Genomic DNA, 26,706 nt, shown 5'->3' with positions numbered 1-26,706 from the left:
TAAACTAAAGCTTGTTTAAATTTAGAAGGGAGGTCAGTTAGGCAGGCTAGCTAGGCAGGTTGTATTTTCAATGACATTACAAATATTTTGCAGCGGTATTAACCCCCTCTCCCCTAAAAACAACTCTCGGCTGTTGCCCCTCTTCAAAGGAGAAGTTAAACTACCACTTCTGACGATTATTCTAAAAAAGACAAATTTTATCTACACAAATAGTAAGGTAATAACCCGTTTACCAGAGCACAATTTACAATTTAGATACTGTTCATCAATGACAGATCTAGGGGGAGCCGGGGGTACCCTGACCCCCTCCAAGATTTTTCTGGCACCTTCTTATCCTTCTTTTTTACTGATTTTTTAGAATAAATCTGTCAATTTGGTCAATTATTGTCATCTTTGTAAAATTGCCCACCCCAAGCTTTCGCGCATTGACGCCCTTGTAACATTGGTCCGGCCCCAAGATTTTTCTCTAGATCTGCTCCTGCTATTCATAGTATTGTCATAACTATTTTGAGAGGAGATAAACCCCAAAAAGGTTTGGGTGCAGTCAAAGTTTCGTTTAACGGGACGTCAAGTAAATTTTGGCTGGGAAAGACATTAAACATTGTATGGTCTTAGAAAGATACTTTTCCTCAAGCTACCTCCATGTTAGCTCATTAGGATATGCGTGGGTTTTCCCACAAAAATTAAATTGTACCCTTTTATTTGTATCACAGTAGGAAAAACGTAAACCAATAAATATAATTTATAAACAGAAAAAAAAAAATATTCTTTTATCATCAGAGTACTAAAATATTATTCATCGCAAAACTTTTGATTCAAAAAACTCCTCTATAAGAAACTCCCAAACCACAAAAATTTCCGCTAAAAATGTATCTCGAACTCTTTCGTAGGGTGTCCACTATAAAGTGGACAAGGAAAAATTATAATAGTTGTCCTCGGACTAAACAAATTACCTCTTTAAGGTTGATTGGCCCGAGAAAAGAAGATAATAATAAAAGCTTTTAGTAGCACAGATGCTCCACCGAGAAGGAGCTAGGGGGGGGGCTTCAAAATTCCTAATGTCAACCTCTAAAATAGTATATATTTCGGGTACACAAAAAGCAAAAGAGGTTTAAACCTTGGTTTAAATCATGGGTTTTACGGATTTAAACATTGGGTAAATTAGCATGAAGTCAACATGAGCACGCTTTGTAACTTTAAAAGTGAGCACTCAATAAATAAAATTGATCAAACCAAAAAACCAAGTTTTGTATGGTTAAAATATTTAATTTTTAACTTTTCAACTTGGAAAGATATCCTTGACCCAGACAGTAAAATCATATTTGCTCCAAATATAGCTTGTTCTATGACATGGAGTCTGACTAGAAAAAAAAAACAAGATGTAGAAGCTCCTTTACTAGTGACTCACCAAACGAGTCAAGACTCGAGCTGCAAAGGCTAGTTGGCTCCAATTTGATAATAAATACGAGCAAAAAAATGGAAGACATGTAATTTTAAAAGAAAGAACAGAAAATTTAACCATACAGAAATTTACTTATTTATCGGAACTTTTAGATAGATTACAAATTTGAATTCTAAAATCCCATTTAAGCATTTCTACAAGCGCGAACACGAGAATAGAGATTGGTTAAATCGTTGAATGAACCACTGATTTTGCCTATTCTAAATTTAAGCTTTCTTAAAGCGAGTTGTTCATTGGCCAAATTGGTTAGCTCCGAAGAAGTTTGTCTAGCTGGCTTCTTAAAATACAACTAATCAACACTCATTGTACATCAATAATGTAATGCATCGAGTCTGACGTAGTTTCTGGCTTCCAAATCTACCTGTATAAATGCCAGAGCATGTTCAAATAATTGAATATATGAAATTTGATAAAATCAAATACATGAAATTTGTTCAAATAATTTGAACAAATTTCATTTTTTTTCATTTGAATTTCATTTTTTTAGACTCTTGCGATCGTTCTGTCTGTGAGGCGAAATTTTGCATCTGCCACCGGTTACCAGTTAAATCACCGGTTACCAGTTACCGTTACCGTTTACCATTAGATTTAGTTTACCGTTTTACCGTTACAGTTACCGTTAGCCACCGGTTAATCATTTTAATGTTGAATCGCAGTCCTCACGTGCGCAACCTGAATATAGTAAAATGTTAAAAAGAAAAGAATAATTTTGACCACTTTTCTTTTCGTCATGAATGCAAGAAATATATAAAATGGAATTATTTTTTTTTCATAAATATGCCAATTTTAAGCAAAGAGAAAGCAGCAGATGACTTGTACAAAAATTAATGGAGCCTGTACAAGTATTTCCTAAAATTTGAGCACAAAACAGGTTAATCCTCTTTGGGACATATTTTAGGGAAATCCTATTATATTTTTGGTTCTAAAAATTGGACACACCTTAAATAACAGTTTAGTTAAGACAAATCTTAACCAAACTTCACCCAGAATGTCAAATAGAAGGTGGGCACATAAGAACCGCGAAACGGTCTAACACGTATGATCTCATAATTTATATTTTGCGTTTCTGGTTGTTTGCTTAAGTTCACTTGTTTTGTGGCAAGCGAAATTTACGAAGTCCAATCTCGCGACTTCATCCAAAACTTGGCTTGAATGTAATACAAAATGAAGGCGCCAAAAACAAATGCTCAATGCAGCTGCATTACGACATCTATAGATAACGTCATCATGTAATTCATTCCATTCGAAAGTTTGCACGTTTCAAAACCTGACTCTGGAGTCTAACACGTACCGTCTCTATGTATTCGTCACCATCCCAATCTTTGTGATAAAATAATAGAGGCGGTTCCAAAAACAACAATTTAGAACAAGTCAATTTAACTGCATTGTTCAATATAGATGGCTCTGCAGTTGAATTCATTGTTATTCTAGTAGCAAATATTAACGATGGGAATATTGTAGTCACAATTTTGAATCTACAAGAAAAATCGGTACTGGTATAGCACAGTATAGCTTCTAAATGTGAAAACCGTACTTATTTCAAAAAATTCTTCAGAAAAGCACCAAATATTTTTCAGAATACATATTAAAAGAAGTTTTCTCTCAGGAACTTTCTGATAAGATATTTAAACTCAAGGTAAAACAAAATCGCATCAAAACACAATCAAAAATCTAAAAAACGCACTAGACTCAACAAAAACAAATTTTCGCGGGTTTTTACGAGAAACTTTAAGAGATGAAATAACTCTTTTGAAGGTTTGATTTAAGTTTTAATATAAACAGTGTTTTATTGTTCAATTCTTAGGCTACGCCATATCGTTTTCTTGCAAAATTAGTACAGTAGGACACTATTCATTCAGGGAATAAGGAATAGCACTAATTCAGAAAGTAAACAACATCCACCAAAATAATATGCAAGTCACGGTGTTCAACTCAAAACACAAGATAAATTTTTCGTCATAGAATTATGACTTGCAAAAATAGTCAAATACAAGAAAATACTCAAACAAACTTTTTTCTTTGAACTTTCAGTATTTAATTTTCTTCTTCGCTAGTAAAGTATCATGGTTTAAACGAAAGAAAAGGTTAGGTTTGAAGATTTGAACAGTCAAACTTTCTATATAATAGACAGATAGATATTTAATGCTTTAAAGCCACAAGGGCCATGGCTACAAAAAGAAAATTCACACATATTCAACGCTATATTCAGCACTCACCCCTCTCTCCTTCCCTACAAAATCTTTCTATTTGCCATCCCCCATATGAAATAGAAAGTAGGTATAACACATAGTCTGATTTTAGTAGATAATCTTCATGATTTTTTAAGAAATTGAATCCTTCGTTCCCCTCCAAGCATGAAATTAATAGATGGCTCATCTACATGAAAACCATGAGAACTCAGCATCATTTATTATGAGTTTCGACTATCAATTTAGTTAGCGTGTAATTATATGTTTGATTGTAAGGAGGGAGTTGAAGGAGGGAATCTTTAAGGGTTGTGAGATTGGTGAAAACTTTTTTGTTACACACCCTTAAATGTTCCTTTGGATCGACTGGCCTTGGCAACTATAGACAATTTGGGTTAGTGATATACCTAATAGTCTGCAAAGTACACGTTTTACTAATAACAAAGGACTTGCTAATATCAAATGGTACAAATTTTTCCGAAAGAACAGGAATTGTTCTCTGGACTGCTAATGCACCATGATTTTTATAATAACAAGAAAAAATATATAGTTAGAAAATAAAAGAAAATCAAGCAACAAACTTATTTAGAAAAGGTAAAGGAAAAACTTGTGTAGGGAAATTCAAAAATGCGTAAGAAAAATAGAAATTTTCAGATAAGGAGAGTTACCTTGAGGAAACTGCGACATTAGTGGCTTTGCTACTGCTGGTGGCGAAGATCCTTCCATCTGTATTGGTATTATTCTGACCTTTGCCAGGGGATTTGCATCTCTTTCGCCAATCCAGGAAGGAGGAGGAGAGTGAGACTTCACGTTTGAGTTCATCCATGGCAAAGGCGTATTTTTCAGTTGTGGACAGGGTTGAGGAGATTGATCTGCGACAAGTGACGATTTAGGCGCATTCGGAGTGAAAACTTGGCAGGAAGAGCTAGGCGGTGAAGGCGACGAAAGCTGTGAGTGCGACTCTTGTTCTCTGTTTTTTTCCACGGGTGGGATATACAGTGCACCCATTTGAGCATTCCTGTTTAATTTTCCATTTGGAATAGGAGAAATATTTGGACTATAGTTAGACCCTTCTAAATTGCTACTACTTTTGGGGTTTTGGATCCTCTGTGCTTCAAAATCGGATGGTGGAGATTGGGGTATCTGATTCAAAATTAACTGAGCACTGCTTTGTCGGACAGGGGGTGGAGGGCCAGCAGGAGATTGTTCTCTTTCAATTATTTTCATTACAACAGGCTTATCAGCTTTTCCCATAGTAGGTGTGAGTTTCATTGGCGACTTTTCTCTGTCTATGCTTTTTCTGGTAGGTGGTAGTTCTTCCTGTCCTGTCAATGAGGTTGCCACCGGACTTGCCACTCTTGCGGGAGCTTGTGCTAATAAGTGATTGTTCAACTGACGCACTATTTCGGGATTAATTTTTGGTAAATCTTCTGGTGTATTTATTGCTTGAGGCTGTTCTGCGGCAGGAAGGTGTGGTGGGGGTGGTGGGTAAGACTCTTGACGGGATGTGGAGCGCAAAGGCTGGTTTGATTGGGGAAGGACTTGCACAGCAATTTGAGGTTGTATGGCAGCAGCGGCTTGTGGTGGAAGTTCACTTGTAGATAAAGGACCTGGAGTGCCCTGTTGTTGGGAAGGTGAACCATCATATAAAGCATTTTTTGAAATTCGTTTTGCCATTCGTGGACTTCTTATTTCGGATAGATCTAGTCCTCCAGGAGTATATGTAAATGGTTTTTTGTCCCTCATCATTGATCCAGATATTGCACTTGGTGGATTCTGTGAAACTCGGGAATGGCTTTTTGGTGTAGACATCTGGTTAACCTGGAAAAAAAAAATCCGTAGTAACAGCATCTAAGTAGACACAGGACTAGTCAATGACTCTCAGATTACATTTTTGGTGGGTTAAAATTTATTCATTGCAAGGATATAGCTAGTATCCAGAGCTAGCTAGTTTCCAGAGCTATTTAGAGTCACAGCCCACCTTAGATTTACTTGGAATTTTTAAGGTTTAGTCAATTAGAGAGCTTCATTATCAGTGTTTAACCGAATAGAAAAAAAAACCTAAATAGGGAACTAAGTACTTAAACTGTCTTGCAGCAGCAAAGGGAACGAACCCACACCCGAGGAATCTAGGGACTGTGGCTTGATCCTGCCTATTACGGTAGGTTTACAAGTTATTACAAGTATTATATATTATACAAGTTATACGTTATATTTTACAAGTACGTTATTATACGTTATTATATAATACGTTATTATATACGTTAATACGTTATTATATATACGTTATTATATTATACAAGTTATTTACAAGTTAATCAAAACCCAACGAAATTTAGCATTGAAAATTTAATAGTGAAAAATGTCAACCTGAACATGTCTGAATTAGCTATTACCTAAATTGATGATAGGTTTTAGAGAATTCTTTCAGTTCAAATGGGAATATAGACTACAACTGGTCGAATTCAAATTTCACAGTTCATCATTTTACGATCGTTTTAAAAATCTAGGTTAATGATTTGCTTGAGCGCTATATTTTCAACTTAAAATTTTTTGGTGCAAACTTTTTATCTGAACAAGTTAATCCAACCATTCTAAAACAAAACTCTTTATGCAGGTTATGATTTGATCGCTAGAGTTAGCCGAAATCGAGTTTTAACATTAGCTGAATATCAGAAGGATCTCACTGTCAATTGTCCAGCCATTTAGTGACATTTCATCTATACCTTCCAGATTTTCAAAGAAAACTTCTCGAAAAGACCCATTTTCAAAGTCAGTAGTTTATTTTTTCCCATACTTTGAAATTACTAAAATAATTTTAGGGCACGAGAAGATAATAACACATCATAGGAAAAATGTCCGCACAGAAAGAGTCATAGAAAATAGGGCATAGGATATTTTCTTGGATGGTCACTCTAACTAAGCTTCTCTGGAAAAGTGATATATTTAATGTCTTGTCAATAGTGGCTTTAGGGTTATCATAGAGGGCGAATTTAATTGCAAGATTTCCACAAAAGCCACACTCCTTTTGGGGGATCTCAATTCCTATTTCTGGAACATTCAAGTTTTCATGTATCAAAATTTGGTCTTTCACATTTTGGGTTTCTATGGACGAGTGTTGCTTTTCACTTACTATTATTACCACGAACTGTTTGATCCAAGGTTCTCTTGAATGTAAGGGGGGCTACAAAACCCTCTTTTAATCCCTATTTTTAAAGATTCAGGTTTAATATTCGTATAAAAATGCTTCAGAAATAATAATCATCTCTGAAAAAGTGCACTCCTACAAACATTAACTAGGTTGGGAGGGTCTGAAATACCAAAATTTGACCATATGGTCATCATTTCTACTGTTTACAGGGTTAGCTCTTCAAACAGATTTTTTTTATAGGGATATCTTTCATGGACGATGTCCTGGGGCTAGGGGGTCATTACACCCCATGAAACAAGAAGACACTAAAAGGAATTGAGTAATGTTCCCAGTAAAAATTTCGGTAAAAATAAAACCCCTGGTAGCACCTTGCTCCCTAACTCTAGAAAACTTTCCTAGTGGTACTCTTGGTGCCCTCCCCCCTCTGTCTCTCCGTCTGTTTCAGTCTGTCACGATACAGTTTACTTCAAAAGTTTTTTTGTTTTATATTTAACCGTTTTTCTTCCACTTTTTTTAAGATTGAGGAAGGTTTAGCGGAGATGTATCTCCTTTGTCTTTTCATTGCTTAGACTGGAAGAAATACTGGATACTTTTATATTGGAATACTTTATACTTATGCTGGAATAAAAGTATGAAATACTTTTATACTGGATGAAAATTATCCTCGTTTTGATTTCTTATTATTTTTTTCCCCGTATTTTTCTTTTTTTTTGGTCAAGCGTGATCATATAAAACTTTGCATGATTTTATCAGGCTTCAACTGAATCAGCTTAGTTAAATGAAGCTTTAAAATAAATGTCTATGTTAACCATTTATTTTACATGGATCACGTGCATCCTTAGGTTTGAATACACCATCACATGGCATTGTTGCCTCTGAAACTGGAGAGCTCAATATATTTCATAATTTTTTGAACTGATTTGCTATCTCAGATCTTCAATAAACATCCTTTTCTCCCTCATTGTGGTAAAATTGTTGCTATGTGCCAAAGAATGGCAGAAAACACCACATTGACGTGGCAGAATCTTTTTTGGCTAATCAGAGAGGGCACAAGAACTTTAAGTTCTTGTTCTCAGAATTTCCAGTCGATAGCAATATGGCCCTTTTTAGGGCGAAATTGTAGCTGAGCCCCAAATTGGCAGAAAAAACTGTTTTGTTGTGGCATAATCTTTTTGGTTACTTGGAAAGGCGCTAGAACTTTTAACTTATTTTTAAATGAGCCTTCTCATAATTTTCTAGGCCCACTGGTTCAATACGATCCCCCCGGGGATGAAAAAAACAACAACAAAAAACAACAGCAAATAAACAAACACGCATCCATAATCATTCTTCTCGGAAAATAAGCCAAATTCCACATTTCTGTATATAGGAGCTCGGAAACTCTGCAATAGGGTTCTCTAATGCGCTTACCCTGATGGTATAACTGTCATTAAGACTTCTTTGTAAGTAACCGCTTTGTAAGTAACCTCTTTGTAAGTAACTTCAGATTTAATGAATTTTATTTCTAGAATCACTATAAAAAGTCAATCATTTTAATGCATATATTGTTATCTAAACTTTTTTTTAGGGCTTTGGTTACTTTATACACAACTTTCTCTTACAAACAGTTCGTTGCCACGAACTGTTTGATTACAAACCAAGAAAAAGTCCTTATAAGTAAGAAAATACTTGTGTGCGACTTTAAATTCAACATCATTAATCAAAGCAAAATTCATAAGGTAATAACTGGATCCTGTGCCAGAAAAGCTAAATTTAAAACAGATATGAGTAACGTGCTAATGTACAATTTTAATTCTTATGGTAATATTTTTAGCAATAATAATTACTGTCTCTTAAAATACAAAGCTTATCCCATTGACCCCATGTGGGATGATACAGCGCCAGCTTTTGCAGCTTCAAATTATGAACACTTACTATCCAAATTTTTCGTCCAACAAAACTGAAGTGACATCATCTTTGTTGGTAGAAAAGTGAAAGTTCCAATGAAGACAAAATTGTTCCAAATCATGGAGGCACACTCGTGCCTCTATAAAGAGGCGACACACGACAATGTTAAGCGATCTTCGGTTCCATTGGTCGCAGAGGGATGGGGAGGGATGCATTTCGTAGCCCGAGCTCCAACTAAGAAACCTGGAAAATTTCATCCCCCTCCAACTTTTCCTTCATGGGGAAAATCTGGCCGAAAGTTTCGACCTGTCGACTCCAGCCCCCCTTTAACGTTGTCCGATCGGGCTGAAATTCACAAGTTAAGGTCCCCTAGGGCCCAGGAGCTTATCCGCAAAATTTCAGCTTGATCCGATAACTCCTTCCCTGTTTTCCAGAAACCACGCATAGCCACTTAAAATTCATTTACTTTTTTTTCCTAGACGCCTACAGGTCACATCCGACATCGGATCTGGGTGTACGAAGACTCATTCGATGCGGAATTCTCCGAGTAATTTTCCTGGAAAGTTTCGTAGGAAAATCTTAACCCCCCGAAAGTTTCGACCCTCCACCCCCCCCCTTTTTAACGTTGTCCGATCGGGCTGAAATTCACAAGTTAAGGTCCCCTATGGCCCAGGAGCTTATCCGCGAAATTTCAGCTCGATCCGATAACTCCTTCCCTGTTTTCCAGAAACCACGCATTAGCTATTTAATTAACGGATTTCTCTCCATAAGAGCCCATGTTAATTTGAAATTTTTAAAAGTTATTGAGAAGTTATATTTACACACATGCAAGTTATTAGCTCAGTTGGTAGAGCGTGAGACTTTTAATCCTCGGGTCAAGGGTTCAAGTCCCTTACGGGCGGTTTTTTTTCACAACATCAAAAAAATTTTGATAACACCTGGACAGCTTATCATTTGAGAGATAACAGAATATTAGCTTCTTATGAGCAAAAGAAACATTTCGGTCATTCTATCTATTTTTTTTCTATTTTATACAATGATTTAAAAGCGGGGGGGAGGGGGGGGGCTCCTCTCCTAATTCCTGTACGAGGAGTACAGGAATTATTAAATTACATCCACCATGGATTGTAGAAAAACGTACAGAATTAATATGAAAAAAAAATTAAACCTGTACAAAAGAGTCTTTAAAAGCGGGGGGTTTGCCTCGCCTAATAGTCTTCTTATAGTTCTAATTGTAGAAAAACGTACAGAAATAATATGAAAAAACTTCGTTTTCTTAAAGAGTTAAAGAGGCTGCGTCCCAAAGTCGAACCTTAAAACGTACAGGAATTAGAAGAGGCAGTTGGGGGGCTGCCGCCCCCCAAACTCCCCGCTTTTAAAGACTCTTTTGGACAGGTTTTTTTTGTGGGGGGACTTCATTGTTACTAATTACTAGTTTCGGCGCAATGGTTCTCCTGTCCTCTTGTGTTTAACATTTTTCGAAGTTATTCCATTATTCATTCATTTCAATTATTTTTTAATTAAAAGAGGGCCTTTCCGAAGCCAAGAGCGGGGGGTTAGCAAAAAAACAAAAAACCTGTTCAAAAGAGTCTTTAAAAGTGGGGAGTTTGGGGGGCGGCAGCCCCCCAACTGCCTCTTCTAATTCCTGTACGTTTTAAGGTTCGACTTTGGGACGCAGCCTCTTTAACTCTTTAAGAAAACGAAGTTTTTTTCATATTATATAAAAGGATAGAGGGAATCATGACGGCCTCCCTCGGAAATTTGAACAAATGGGGCTAAATTTCTCTTTTTTGTATTATCAGCCCTTGCCCCTCCAATGAATGTATCCTGGTCTTCCCTAGCATGGTTCATGTCTGGGTGCACCCTCCCATATAAACTATCACTGTTTCTCACATCAATGACTAATCTGACTGACAAATATGAGCCCAGAAAAAAGTAGGCATACCACCGTCCAGATATTGAGTATCATACCCCTGGTTCTCTGTATTCATTCATATGCCCCTAAAGGTCAAGAACATTCCTTGTTGATAGACTATGAGATGGGAATACGACTTGGCTTTACACTAAATAGGTAATTTTTTTTTCGTCTTTGCCCCTCACCCGTGTATTTTAACATTATGACTTTAGCTTTGAATACTCATGAAGTAGCCAATTGAACGACTCTTCTGAAGTGTCTAGCAGGAAGTCAACCTCCAGTAGAGAGTCTACTTCATACGTTTTGGTCGTAAGCAGCCTTTGGCCTCACAAGTTACCGTCACTTCGCTTTGGCGGTAGCTCTGGCCGTCGGCCTTCCAAAATGCACCGCGTCTTATATCGCAAATGCATTATGTTATGTTGATGGGCATTTTACTGTATTTTTATTTCTGTTTTGTTTACAAGAAATATCACTTATTCAGCTTTTTATTCCCAAATATGCAAGGATTTGCAGTAATTACACAAATTTTAAAAATAGATGTAAACGCTTAGCGAAAAATTGATCTTAAGAGGTTTTTCTGTCAATAAAATTAGTTGGCCAATTTAAAAATTTAGTTTTCTGTATAATGAATTTGTAGGTAGAAGAAAAAAAAATTATCTTTGCCCCTCAACATGTGTATTTTAACATTAAGACTTTATTTTTGAATACTCATAAAGTAGCAAATTGAACGACTCTTCTGAAGTTTCTAGCAGGAAGTCAACTTCCAGTGAAAAGTCTGCTTCATAGGTTTTGATCGTAAGCAGCTATGACATTTGGCCTCACAAATTGCCTTCACTTCGTTCGGGTGGCAGCTCAGATCGCTGGCCCTCAAAATGCTCCGCGTCGTATATCGGAAATGGATTATCTTATTTTGATGGAAATTTTGCGGTATTAATTTCTTTTTGCTTTGTTTACTCAACTATTTTTTTTATTCCCTACTATTTAGGTATACAAGAATGTGTAGCTATTACACAGATTTTAAAAATAGATGTCAAACGCTTAGCCGAAAATTGAGCTTAAGAGGTTTTTTTGCCAATAAAATTAGTTTGCAATTTAAAAAATTTAGTTTTCTATATAATGAACTTTTAGGTAGATATACATAAAAAAAATGAGAAATACTGAAGAATATTTTAATGTAATTTCTCTTTCATTTTTTTTTTGTGTTTATACAAGGTTTCCGGACCAGCTTGAATAGGTTCAAACTTATAATTGGCTCCAGAAACCAAAAAAGCACTCTGTTTTAAAACCCACCTCCGGCCCGTAAAGTATGTAGTTGTTCCAGATTTGTATTTAGGCTTCACTGACTTATTGGATTCTAATGTGGATAGAACTAATCTTTTCCTGTAGGTATTTTCTAATAATTTCGCTAGTAGGCATGTATTTCACAAGTTTTACCTAATGTAGGGATACTACAAGGAGGTCATAAGAAATCATTTAAAGGAAATTGGAACTTCGTGGAAGGATGTAAGGAGTGAAGCTTTTGAATAGATTGAATGAGGAGCGCGTGCAACTGTGTTTGCTTCAAGCGTTTCATGCTATAGCGAGCTGTTAGTAGTAGTAGTTGCATCCATATTTTTACCAAAATTATTACTGTTGCTTAAGGTTCCGGCTACTATTAGCACGAGTCGCTCTTTTTGCTTACAGTATGTTATTGTGAGTTGTTTAAAATACCTTGACTAAGGTGCAGCGTGTAAGTTGGGGTACCATAACCGAGGTTACATTTGGTTGGTATATACCTTTCCTCTTTATCTAATGGTTACTCTTTATTTTTTGCTGGATATTTATTAAGATGTTTCTTTCTTTTTCTTCTTCTTTGGCTAAGTCAACCAAACAAATGAAGAAAGTGTAAGTAACAGCTAACTCTTTTTTTCGCTCAATTAATTTCAGTTTTATATTCAGCAGCATATTTGTTTGGGAAAATGTACTATCTTTTGAACATGACAAAAATAAACTCTTAGAAACACATTTCTATGACCAACAGAAAGTAAAACAACTAAACTGCAGCTGAAACTCGAAAATACATAGGCACAAGTTTCAGAAACAAATAGTTAGAAGCAAAAGCATACCTCTCCCTGACGAGAACTAAGTACCACTCCTGGAGGAGGCGGAGGTGGAGGAGGTGGTGGACTCATATCTCCTAGTTTGGAAATTCCCAAGGAGCTCCTTCGATCAATCGGCACTTTTTGCTCAGTTAAAGCAGCACCAACTGAGCCCCTTCTGTCTAATGGTCTACGAGTCTCTATTCCGTTTCTTGCTTGGATTTCTGAGGATTGTCTCCTAAAAAGACAAAAATTTATTACCAAAGAAGTATATCAAAGGAGCGCCCAAAAGGATTATACATGCTGGGGCTTTAAACTGAGTATCAAACCTTGTTCTTGAATAACAAATTCAATATTTTTTTCAAAAAATTGAGACGCAGCAACCAATTTAGGCAGGAAAAAAGATACCGCAAAACAGCATGTCCAGCAAGAATTCCATGCCTCAACATATATGGACATATACTCGCTTAGGCTTGAAATCCCAGCCTAACAAACATAAACGCTACTCTTGAGCGCTGATGATAAAAATAGTGACAAAAAAAAAGGTTCCTTATTAGTAGAATTGGAAATCTTAGACAGATAGTTAAAAACTCTAGGATTATATTCTTAGTTGTGGCCCGTTACACCCAAGACCCAAATTTACATGTGAACGGGAACTATCTGGATACTACTGCCTGGAGAGACACATGTGATCATGCAAGTCTAACAAGACAATCAGGGGCGTCAATTCATGAAAATATAAGACGAAGAGCAAAAATTATTTTTCAAAGCCTAGGGGGGGGGGATTTTGTTATTGTTCAATTTTACAATAAAAATACACAAAAAAATATTTTTCAACTAAAATACCAAAAATAAAGGTTTGAAACTACGTTTTGCACCGATATTAACTTCAAGTCGAGCAGCGTCAAATTAATATATCTTCCAATTACGTTGTGAGCATTTTACTTTTAACAATTTATGTTTAAATTCATATCTTTATGAGAATTAGATTCTGATTGTATCAAAGGCCAAATTTATAATTTCACCTAGACGAATTCAAGAGATATCTGTAGGCAATTGGTGATGTTTATTTATTTTTGAAAGACAAAGCTAGCAATATTAAAGACTTCTTTCAGTAGATCTATAATTACTGTTATTGATAGTCTCGTCGATTCATAAAATGCTTAGTCTGTTTGTGAAGGAATCAGGAACGGCGAGTGGGGAGTCAATACTCCGAGTTCAATATTCCTACTTGGAGAGAGGATGGCACTTTTTGAGTCAACCCTAGATGGAAACAATTCTAGTTATATCACTTCACTTATTATTTTTTTAGTTTTTCAACTGCAATTTATCCATTGTCTAGAAATTCTCGACAAAAATTTATTTTAACCTATTAAAATTAGAATAAATTCTCCAAGTATGTAAGGTTTAGTTCTTATACGTACACTGGGGAAAAAATATAAGTTTTGAAATATATACAAATATACCCCTCTACATCTTTGAAGAAATACAATTAGAAGAAAAACTATGATAAAGTACTAAGGGATGAAAAACAATCAATGAGAGAAACCATCTTTTTACACAGTTTAAATGGCCAATTTTAGGGTTGGCAATGCCCGGAGAAAAATTAGTAACAGTTCTCCCCTCCTAACCCAAATATAAGCAAAAACGGCTGAATCAAAGTGAAAATTTGATCAAAGTGGACAACTTTCAACCGCGGAGCCCCTCTCCTTGAACGGTTCTGACATTTTTCACCCTCCTCGTTATCTAACTTGCCACGTTCTGTACACAAGAGACATGGTAGCTCCAATTTTGGCAGACTTTGGAAACATCCTCTTCCATTGCGATTGCAGGAAGCTGTGCAAACAAATTAGGATAACAATTTCTTTCAGACTTCTTCTTATGAAGGCGCATTGCTCTACAATTGACGGAAAATTTTAAATATTGAAGTCAAACAAACACTAGAATTTGGTTAGTTCGAAGTAGACTCCCTAAAACTAAATATAAACTGCATAATCGACCTTTCAGCAGCTTCATTTGGCTTTTTGATGAAGTTTCTTGACATTTATGGACACATAAGTGTTGAGTTTACTTCCTGTCGCGTTTGGTAACCTTGAAACATTTTCTTCTAACGGACAAATTTTTTTACTTGTGAAACATTTGCCTCGATATTTTTTCCCCGTTTGTCCAGGAAAGAACCTGGACAACATGGGTTTGTCAACAAGGTTTTCTTGGAAAAAATTCAGAGTAACCTCAACCAAACAGACAAGGTATTTATTGTTCAGGATAAACATGGTGAAACTACCATTATAGGACTCACGAGAGATTCTTATGACTAAGTATTGTGTCTCTTGTCTTAAAAAAATTGTCTTTCAACAGCTTCATGTGGTAGTTTGGTAGACAAGTTTTTGTGACATAAATGAACAGGTACATTTACGTATGGGACATTTTAAATACCCACTTTAAACATCGCTTTTGAATTAAAAGCTGACTTTAGTTGACAATTCTAGATACCATATTAGGATTTGCAATCGAAAATCTAGATAAAAACAAACAAGGGAAAGGAATGAGATGCTTCCAAAAAAGGGCAAATAAAAAAGGAAGATAAATTGATCACTCCCCACTAAACTCGTTAAGTGAATTGGAAAGTGTAAGTCTTTTTTTTTCAACATTGGCATTAGGTATCCAGCAAAGACAAATCAATGAATATGCTCCAGGAAGGTCATTTTACTATTAAATTTTTTTTTAATCACGAAGCCTCTTAACTTAAGTGTCTATAAGACATTTATGTCTTACACACAGGGGTGTAGAGAGACGGGAGAGCAAGGGACAGTAACCCTCCTAGAATATCCTTGTCAGTTCTATGACTTAATCTAATTATGAACTAACAACTAATTAGAACTAATGGTACTTATGTATTACAGCCACCCACTCAATTTCTTCATCTTAGTAGAACCAGTTTCTCTGAATATGGATGAAGTTCATTTAGTTCGCGATCTTTATTAATATAGAAAAGTGTCTATCCTAACATAATAGAACCTAACCTAAGAGAATCTAATCTAACCCTTCTAGGCGGCCTGCTTTCCATGGCTTTCTTCCGTAGTTTGCATAATTTTGTTAACAAAGTATTATATTTTCATCATGTTTTGGTATATTTGATTAGGATTAGCCGTCAGAGAAACCGGTTCTACTCAGAGGAAGAACTTGTGTGCGGTGGCTATAACGCATAAGTACCAAACTAATAGAGAGAACTAATTATATTGGGTGATGAATAGTGATTGTTTCCATAATTCAAGTTTCAAGGTTGCTCTTTACTTTTATTTGGAAAGAAATGTAATCTGTGTTTGTTTTAAAACTCTATTAAGGGTAATCCCAAATACGAGGGAGGCTACATTTTAGCATTCAGCAATCATTTCAGCAATAAAAGAGAGCTTTCAACCTCACACCCCCATTTTCCACAAGGAGAATTTTTCATCGGCAAGAGTTTCTTGGGGGATTTTCCTAGGGGAAATTTTACAGGGGGGATAGGAGGATTTCCTGGCATAAATTTAAAAACAGTCGCAAATTAATAAAATGAAAAAGATTTTTTGAACTGAAAGTAAGAAGCAGCATAAAAACTTAAAACGAGCAGAAATCATTCTGTATATGAGGGTGGTCGCTGCCCCTTCCACATCCCTCACTCTTTACTCTAAAGTCTGACTCCTGAAAGACAAAGTCCGATCAATCCGAGTGAGAAGTATTTTTAATGAACTTTTAGTGTAAAGAAAGATGATCGAGGAAGGGCAGTCCCCATTTATACATGGAATAATTTCTGTTCGCTTTAAGTTTTAATTTTGCTTCTCACTTTCAGTTGAAAAATGTTTTTTTAACTAATATCTTTTTCTAAACGAGCAGGAATTATTCTGAACATGAGCAGGGGGCTGCCCCTTCCTCATCCCTCACTCTTTACGCTAAACATTAACTCCTGAAAGAAAAAACCCGACGAATCTGAATGAGAAGTATTTTTAAAGAAGTTGTACAGATTTTAGCGTAAAGAGGGATGAATGAGGAAGAAAAGTCCCCTTTCATATATGGAATAATTTCTGTTTGCTCTAAGTTTTAATGTTGTTTCTTACTTTCAGTTGAATTTTTTTTTTATTTTAAACCTTTTTCAATATTTTTTAATTAATAACTCCGGTGTCCACGCACCCACTTTCTTTTACTATGAGCTGCCGTAGCTAGGTATTAAGCTGTGAATTTTAATTTTCTAGAGACTAAAATATGAACGTATCCAAAAAGTAATTGGTGAAGGCAAATGTCATTAGCCATTTATCTAAAGCACTCTTGAGTCACTGTTCGGGCAAAAAAAAGGGGTCTGGGGTGGTATTGGTAAAGATAACCCACTCCACATCGTTTGAATTTGCAGTCAAACAAAAGTAGCTTTTGAGTCGTCAACAGCCTAAACCTTTCAATCATATTGTCGGGCAGCCTCTCATCATATTCACATAGTTTATATCTGTAAATTTAAGTGCAAGTTGAAAGTTGTTTCCCATACGCTAATAGGAGATTAATAGCATTTTTTTTTGTAGCAAGAAAACTGTTGTTAGCACGCCACTTCAAGGTATCAATCGACATGAATTGATGGAAACTGATAAATTTATTGCACAATTTCACCAAAGTTGCCAGATCCGGTTTCAAGTGCGATAAAGTGTCGACAGAACAGGCGCCATGCCGCATAAAAAGTGCAAAAATCAATTATGCTATTAAAGGATACAGTCGCCATGCAGACGAATCCACCTTTCCACCTAACTTGATATAAATTCTGATATGTAGAGAACATATCCAGATAGAAATATAATACTGGATATAAATTACCAAAAAACAACAAACAGATATATTGTTGTAAAATAAAGAACATTTTAAATTCATGCATATAGTGACTAACAATGGATATTTATCTGGATAGTTCTTGCCTATACATTTTTAACAATAAAACTTAACATAAAAACTTAACATGCCTTAACAACAAACAGTCGGTAGCAGAAGTATTGGATAAATTAGTGAGAGGTAAGGTTAGAATATGATGGACAAATATTATATTCCGTCAGGGTAAAAAGTTAAGGGGCGTCTCACAATTTTTCCACGTGTTCTCACATTTTTCCGAATTGCTCGGAAGAAATAGTGCAATAAATTACTATCGGAAGAAAAAGCTCACAAAAAAAATCCAAATTTAGTAAGAATCTTTGCCCCCCTCTTTGGCTTCCTTGCAGTTAGGTTGTAATCCTAGCAGCTCAAGTCCAAGCAATAAGCTTCAAAAAGCCCCTTTTGTCATAATTGAAAAAGAACTACCATGGAAAAAGGCTTTGAGAACGGGATGGATAGATGAGATTGATAGTGTCTAAGATTTTTTCTATGGGTTCTTATCCACTAATCAAATTTGCAGATATATATTTATATCACAGGAAATATGAGAGACTAGCCATGATGGTAACAAAAAATATGTTTCAGTAACTTAAACTCAAAAACTGACTTAGTGTCATTTATTATATCCACTTAGAGAAATTAAGTCACGCGGAACGAGTCCTTGCACGAAAAATCTACAATCAAACAGTTCGTGGTAACGAATTGTAAGTAAGGAACGACCTGGTTCAATAGTAACCAAAACTCTAAAAAATGAAATTTTGATACCAAACGATATCAGAAGAATTGACTTTCTATGTTGATTCCAAATATAAAAGTTTCATTAAGTTTGGTCTTACCCACCAAAAGCAACAAGCTTGAGAAAATATATATGATTTTCAAAAGAAGGGGTAAAGACCCCCTAGAAGTAATATAATTTTAGTGAAAACTACGCCATCACATTCAGCGTATCAAAGAACCCTACTATAGAGGATTCAAGCTCCTATCTGCAAAAATGTGAAATTTTGCGATTTTTGCCATAAGAAAGATCACAGTAGCGTGTTTATTTGTTTCTGTTTTTTTTTTTTTTCAGGGGTGATCACATCGACCCAGTGGGCCTAGAACGTCAGGAGAGGGCTCATTCTAACGGAAATGAAAATTCTAGTTTTCTTATTCAGTGACCAAAAAATTGGAGGGCAATTAGGCCCCCTCCCGCGCCACTTTTTCCCAAAATCGTCGGATTAAAATTTTGAGATAGCTTTTTTGTTCAGCATAGGTGAAAGGCCCAATAACTATGTCTTTGGAGATAACATGACCTCCCAAAGCCCCTGGAAAAAAAGCCTTTTAGTTCTAAAATTGGCCCATTGTTTACGTGTAGCATTTGTTATTGGGAAGCATGCATAAATTTTTCAGGGAGGGAGGGGAGGATGAATTTTCTGCTGGGGAGATTTCGAACGAGAAGAATTTTCCATTGAGAGGGAAATTTCCAGGGGGTGAACTTATTAGGGGAAATTTTACCCTAGGGTAATTTGCCAAAATTCCTATACAAAATTTCTTTATATGCCTTCTTGCTTTCTCTTTACCGATTCAGTTTTACGCGTGGAGATGTTAAGGGTAATTGACCGGGCTAAATTTTCGCCAGGATTGAATTGTCCAGAAGATATTTCTGTGCGAAGGGGAATTTTTCCGTGGATATCGTGGCGTTATTTAAAAGACAATCAGAAATTAAATTTTAAAAAACAAGTTTTTTAACTGAAAGTAAGGGGTAATTTAAAACTTAAAATGAACAGAAATTATTACGTATATGAGCGGAGTTTTCCCCTCCTCAACACCTCACTCTTTACGCTAAAGTTTAAACTTTGTCCCAACTCTTTAAAAGTGTCTCCTGAAAAACAAGGGTTGTTTAATTAGAACAATAGGTAACTTCTTGTTTAAGTGCCAAAGAACTTAAGCGTAAAGAGCAAGGTGTTGAGGAGGGGGCAACCCCCTCATATTCTTAATAATTTTTTTTCATTTTAAGTTTTAATGTTGCTCCTTAGTTTCAGTTGAAAAAAATTGTTCTTTTAGATTTAATTCCTTGGTAAGGCTTCAATCCCATCCAGGTTGTTGTAATAGCATACTACGTTAGAGCCCCAGGTAGGCTCTACATAAATCTGATATGTACGTCCTTTATTCACGATGAATTCTCCCTTCAAGATGCAGGGCCAACTACAAAGGGTTGGGGGGCGGCTAGTCCATGTCACTCCAAAACAAAATTCACAGTTTTGATGTGTTATAACTATTCATTTTTATTTACAAATAATTAGTCTATTTCACATTTTTTCAAACGTGTGCCCCCCCCCCAGAAAAAAAAATACTGAGTACAGGCCAGCTTTGATGTGTGCTCAGTTACTGCTTAATCCCTCGAAAGCCAAATTGTTTCGAAAAATAATCATTGTATGATCGGTATTTTGGATGAAAAATAATCAAAGGCATTTTGAATGATCGAGCAGGAAATGGTTCCAAGTCTGACAAAAAACCAGGATCCCAGAAAAAAGGAAATTAAAATAAAGTATGGAATTTCACTGATTTGCTTGGAATAAGATAGGCCCTGCGGTGCCACAGTGGGATTGACCTCTGATTGGTTATAAGTGACCCGGATTCAATCTCAGCTGCAGCAACCTGCCGAAGAGCCCGGAATTGCGATTCCTGTACTGAGATTATGCGAAGGTGTCTCCATAAAAATCCAAAGAAGAAGAAGAAGGAATAAGAAAGTTCAGCCCGTTATTCAGAAACAAATAAAGAAAGAGACACGTAAGCCTTATCACTATAAGGATAAAGCTATGATACTAGCTTTCTTTAAACTTAAAATAAACGGAATATCACTATTATACTCACGAATAAATGAATTATTGCTATTTAATGAAATCACAGAGCATTACAAAGCACACAATTCGAATGTGCGTTCAGAAATTTTCAAACTGAAATATTTAAAAACTGCCTTTGTTTGAATTCAAGATTAATTATGTGAGAAATGGCTTGGAAAAAGGACAAAACTAAAATCCTGGAAAAGTCTTGAATCATGATGAGCCAGCAAAAAAATACAAAAGAATGGGTGAAGTTCATTTGAAAAATGAAGTGGAGGATGATAATTTCTAATTGGTACAAAAAGTCAAAAGGGATGCCAACCGTTAAATGTAGAAATATTGTAACTATGGGTATTTTTACGATCTTATGACATTCGCACCGTTCGTGGTGGATCAAGAGGGGAAGGGGTAGCCAGTCTCGGCTTTTTGGTAGTTTAATTGCGAACAGTTTCACTTATTTTTATACGAATTCTAGAGCACATAAAAAATATCATCACAACTCTAGCCTACAAGTCGATGAAAATGCAAAAAAAAAACAGGATTTTTCATTGTATTTCTCAAAGTCTAGAAATTTCTGTTGGAAAATCTAGACTGGCCACCAGTCTACCACAAAATCTCCTTGTTCTTTGGATGATGACCTATATTAGATCAGATAAATTCTTTGCTTTTCTTATAAATTTGCCCCTCACCTGCTACAATATCTGACCACAGAAAAAACCCTGAGTACATTTTTGGTCCGGATTTCTCGTTACAAAAATGTTTTAACAAGAACAAAGAATCTTAAGTATCGAATCATTAGCCATTTGACATCTGGACTACAACCAAAATTATCGAGTCGATAGAAACATGAAACGAAATGTTCTGATCTAACAGATGGCAATTCAGAAAAATGATATAAATTTACATAATAAATAATGATGTATTAAACAAAACGTGGAGACAATGAAGTCTATGCAGTTTAGCGAATAAATTAATTTTTATCCCTCTTGTCTTGTACTATGGAGCAAAGATTTTGCCCATGGGAATTTATTGAAGTTTAAACATATCCTTTTAAACATATCTCCTTTCACTGGGGAAATTAACACTTAGTTAGATTTTTATAGCATTTTAAATAAAACAAACCCACAGGCAGAGGCGCCATTTGGGCCAAATCTTGGGGTGGGCATGAACTCCAATTTGCCCCCCCCCAACTTTCACGCAAGAAAAAATGCGAGTTTTGGCAGCACATCGATCGAATATTCTAAGTAAAAACTCATTTTCAGCACCCGTGTGTTGCATGGAAATGTACTGTAACCCTTGTGGAACTCAGCCACACTGACCTCTAAGATTAATTATAACATCAAAGATCATAATCAACGAGGTTAAGCGATTAAACTGAAAGTGGAAAATTCAATCAGACTAAAGGCTGGCCCTCTTCAGTGAGAAACTTTTCTATTTAAGTAAACAATACGTCGGTGAAAGTAATAGGCGTGCAGTAATTTCAAATCAATGGGATAGAATGGATTATGTTGGACATAATGGATTATTATGGCCAGCAAAGGGCCCTTTGTGGTGCCATTTGGGGCCCCCCCAAATGGCACCTCTGCCCGCGGGCAAAAATCCATCTTGAACTAGATTTAATCAAACATGTCTTTGCTATGGTCTTTATGGCTTAGAAAATGATTATTTCTATCTGATTGATTATTCTTAATCAAAATCAACCCTTCCTTTGAAATGATCTCCTCAACCTCCTAAGAACCTTTCTTTTGTGTATCTATGGGCACAAAAGAAAGCAATGTTTTTTCAAACATTTATTATTAGAGAAAATTCTTTATTTGGACGCAAGAACATTACAAAATAAAGGCCCAGTAAGCCCGATGAACTGTATAGTTCTTTCTTTATAACACTAGAATTCTAATTTTCTTATGGACTTTTGATTTCAAATTACATCTTTTCTTTTGATGTCTTCTTATTTATTGGCAAGTTTTAAGTTCTTTTTACTTCTAAGATATCATTCATATCACCCAGAAAGTATATTTACCAAGACAACAATCAAAAGCCGCATGCAGAGGTGGGCTGGGAGGGGTCGCAAGCATATCTAGCTTTCATGAAATACAGCCTCTAATGCAGGATATGCCGCTTCATTAATTATTTGGTGATAGGCTACCGGTTATGACAATAGACTTTTCCATAAATTCTCGAATGTCTTTAAATCTTAAAAAAAAAACTTTTTTTGTAGTGCTCTAACATTTAAAAATAACAAGACCAGGGGAAGATACAGCATTGATGTTTAAGTGAGGGGCACCAACCAAACTTGGACTCCCTCGTTTGTATTTTTTTTGCCACTCTATCCCTGTAATTAGTTCAACTTTCGACACTCTGAGGGTGGTATGTGCCCCCTCACCATTACCTGGTTCCGCCTTGAATAAGGCCACTTGTAATTCAATATTGTGAATGCTATTCTTTGAAAAAGTATGAAATTTTCTTTCACTTTCATTCAGTTTGACCAAAATCAAATATCAGTTGGAATTTTCTAAGTATTTTCTAGCTCAATTTCAGAATGATTTATGGTTCTCCTTGAAAACGACAGCCACGTCAAGGATCTGTGGGAAGGTCTATTGGGTAAATTAAATAAAAAACTAATTTTTTTAGCTGAAAGTAAGGAGCGACATTAAAACTTAAAACGAACAGAAATTACTCCGTATATGAAATGAGTTGCCCCCTCCGCAATCCCTCGCTCATTACGCTAAAGCTTTTAATTGTTTTAAAAAGTAGAATTGTGGCAAAGAGTCAAACTTTAGCGTAAAGAGCGAGGGATTGCGGAGGGGACAACTCATTTCATATACGGAGTAATTTCTGTTCGTTTTAAGTTTTAATGTCGCTCCTTACTTTCAGCTAAAAAAATTAGTTTTTTTATTTAATTTCTGAACGTTTTTGAATTAATGCATGTTTGGTTTTGGCTTTCCGCACATAAATTATTAAAATGAAATTTGTATATTAATTCTTTTTTTGGCTAAATGGCTTTCTCTTAGTTTTGATCAGAGGATTTTGAGAAATAAGGGGTGGAGAAGGAGGCCTAGTTGCCCTCCAATTTTTCGGTTACTTAAAAAGGCAACTAGAACTTTTAATTTTTAACGAACGTTTTTATTAGTAAAAAATATACGTAACTTAAGAATTAACTTACGTAACAAACTTTCATAACCTTATATTTTTATTATGTATACGAGGGGGTTTGTACTAATCTCTGTTCGTTTTAAGTTTCAATGCTACTTCTTCCTTTCATTTGAAAAAACGTTTTCATGTTTATTTTTCATTGTTTTCTTATAGTAATGCTAGAGAATCCTGCGTCCTTTTCATTGAATTTTTCTTCCCCCATGACAGATTCCTCCAAGGAAAGATCCTCCAACATAGCCCCCTCTCCTCAGCCCCACCCCCAAACAAAATAAAATCCCCCTGAAAACGTCTGTACACTTCCCAATAACCATTACTATATGTAAACACCGGTCAAAGTTTGTAACTTGCAGCCCCTCCCCCAGGGATTGTGGGGGAGTAATTCATCCCCAAAGACATAGTTATTATGGTTTTCGACTATGTTGAACAAAATGGCTATCTCAAAATTTTGGTCCGTTGACTTTGGGAAAAAAATGAGCGTGGGAGGGGGCCTAGATGCCCTCCAATTTTTTCGGTCACTTAAGAAGGGCACTAGAACTTTTCATTTCCGTTAGAATGAGCCCTCTTACGACATTCTAGGACCACTTGGTCGATACGATGACCCCTGGGAAAAAAAAAAAACAAAACAAACAAATAAACACGCACCCGTGATTTGTCTTCTGGCAAAAAATACAAAATTCCACATTTTTGTAGATAGGAGCTTGAAACTTCTACAGTAGGGTTCTCTGATACGCTGAATCTGATGGTGTCATTTTCGTTAAGATCCTACGACTTTTAGGGGGTGTTTCCCCCTATTTTCCTAAATAAGGCAAATTTTCTCAGGCTCGTAACTTTTGATTGGTAAGACTAAACTTGATGAAACTTATATATTTAAAATCAGCATTAAAATACGATTCTTTTGATGTAGCTATTGATATCAAAATTCAATTTTTTAGAGTTTTGGTTACTATTGAGCCGGGTCGCTCCTTACTACAGTTCGTTACCACGAACTGTTTGATACGCACTTTAGACAGCTTGTGACGAAACTAAACATTTACCTCAAATGCAATCAAAACCGTATATAGGTTTGACAATTCGCGGGGGATTGGGATTGGATATCAGAGGACTACCTAAAAACGTCGAAACAAAAAAAAAGAGGAAAAAAGCATTTTAAATATAAATTTTGTTCGACGAAGAACCTTTCGGATCAATCTTATGACCGGAGCCCTCCCCCTTTGTACCGCTTTGTAGGCCTACATAAATGTGTACAATAAGTACAAGAATACCTTTGCCAATTGCGCTGAAGCCTTTTTGCAGTGTTTTTTTTTAGGGAAGGCAAAGGATTTTTTGGGGAGAGGTTCTAATTCAAGAAAAAAGTGAGAAAAAATTCTAAGGCTCAAAACGGTCCAATTCCTTAGTTGAAAAAATAATATTTTTTAGATTTATGATGTGCTGATTTAGTTGACTCAGGCCTGCTCCGCATAGAGTGGTAACCCTGTACAGTTTGAGGTTGCAAAGTTATGCAAGGTATTGGTTAAAGACCCATGTGGGCCTATAACCGATTCGAAGTTCGTGAAAGATTTATAGGAAACTCATTTTTGGTCAAAATTTAATCACAGTAGGTGGATGTTGCCCCTGGAGAATTTTGTCTGCTCTGTGAGCTACTCATCACCTCCTCTATCAGACGCATACCCATACTGTTACTTTTTGGGGAGGGGGGAGAACATTTCGGAAGGGTGGCAGATTCTACAGAACGCAAAAAGAGGTATTATATGAAAAATAAAGACAATTACTTGGAATGGACAAAACCACGAGTCTTGCAAGAGTGGGCATATTAGATGGCATAATTCATAATTAGCAAACCTGGTAATTGAACACTCAGAAACTGTGAATAATTTCACAGGAAACAAATGTCAGTTATTTTTGTAGATCGGTCTCTAATTTCAGTTAGCGCGAAAAGTGTTAAGAGGGCCTTGACATTTTTATTGCTAAAACCTTTGGAAGATCGTAATTAACAACTTCTAAAAGTTTCTTGGCGGTCAGATGATCGTAATTAACAACTTCTAAAAGTTTCTTGGCGGTCAGATGAACAGTGTAGCTGTAGTAATGCACACAGGACACACTGACAGACAGATTCACTGGGGGAATGCAACACCCTTTAACAGTTCTTAGTGAGGAGGTATCTTAATATTTTCCAAATCTATGAGAATGTGAGAAACACCATTGATGGTATTAATGACTAATTCTCCATTAGCGATCTACCAGTCTCTATCTGCCTTCGTAGTAAAATTTAATTTGAGGATAGTTGACAGATTTGATAGACGACACGAATGCAAAACATGTTTCGATGAAAGTGATATAGTAGTTTTCGGATATTAGCAGTCCTATCATTATGTTTCACAAATGGTTCAACGAATTTAGATTCTATTCACACCTATCTTATGAATTTCAGGCGTTTATTTTTCTATACTACATACCCGCGAGACTAATTAGAAGCAATAAATGGTAAGATCAAGAAATTCAAAGCCAAGCCTGAACAACGAAATTATTAATTTTCACTAAAGAAATCATATTTCAGAATAAATATTTGTTTGTCGAAAAATATTAATTCACAGTAGGATACAGGACCGTATCCTGGATTTTTTGGTGGAATGTTTTACTCAAGGATTTTTTTCGGGGGGGGGGGAGGTTCACACACAAAAATCTCAAAAAACGCATAAAGAATTAGTTTATATCCATTTTCGTTACGTTTTTACGAGTCAGACAAATTTTTTGGGGGGAGAGGTTCAAATTCCCTAGCCCCCCGGGTACGGGCTTGGTACGATACATACTCATTTGCAGTGCCGCATTATGGGTACATGATACTCTTTTAGAAATTATTTGGCTCTATCAATTTTCATAAAATGACATTTTTTTCAATTAGGTGGAAAGGATGGCAAGCCGCCAATTAATCAATAGAAGAACTGTTATATGAAATTATAAGAAGTTTGAGAACTATTAGTATAGCCAATGTCAAACAGTTCGTGGTAACGAACTGTAGTAAAGAGCGACCCGGCTCAATAGTAACCAAAACTCTAAAAAATTGAATTTTGATATCAATAGCTACATCAAAAGAATCGAATTTTAATGCTGATTTTAAATATATAAGTTTCATCAAGTTTAGTCTTACCCATCAAAAGTTACGAGCCTGGAAAA

At 35.9% G+C, this 26,706-nt stretch overlaps 1 protein-coding gene across 4 annotated transcripts in view; it reads right to left on the bottom strand.

Annotated features, from left to right (window-relative positions):
* The window catches only part of LOC136032182 (uncharacterized), a 107,848-nt gene that overhangs the window by 36,735 nt on the left and 44,407 nt on the right, over positions 1-26,706 (bottom strand). For all 4 annotated transcript variants that reach the window (XM_065712378.1, XM_065712379.1, XM_065712376.1 and 1 more), the window contains exons 2-3: positions 12,707-12,917; positions 4,317-5,469 (exon numbers count right to left, since the gene is read on the bottom strand). In XM_065712378.1, the coding sequence (XP_065568450.1) occupies positions 4,317-5,469; positions 12,707-12,772 (1,219 nt within the window). In that variant the 5' untranslated portion in view covers positions 12,773-12,917. The remainder of the gene's footprint in view (positions 1-4,316; positions 5,470-12,706; positions 12,918-26,706) is intronic.

Source organism: Artemia franciscana, chromosome 10 (assembly GCF_032884065.1).
Source record: "Artemia franciscana chromosome 10, ASM3288406v1, whole genome shotgun sequence".
NCBI classification, from domain to species: domain Eukaryota; kingdom Metazoa; phylum Arthropoda; class Branchiopoda; order Anostraca; family Artemiidae; genus Artemia; species Artemia franciscana.
Note: the sequence above shows the minus strand (reverse complement) of the source record. Positions and strands in the feature narration are given on the sequence as shown.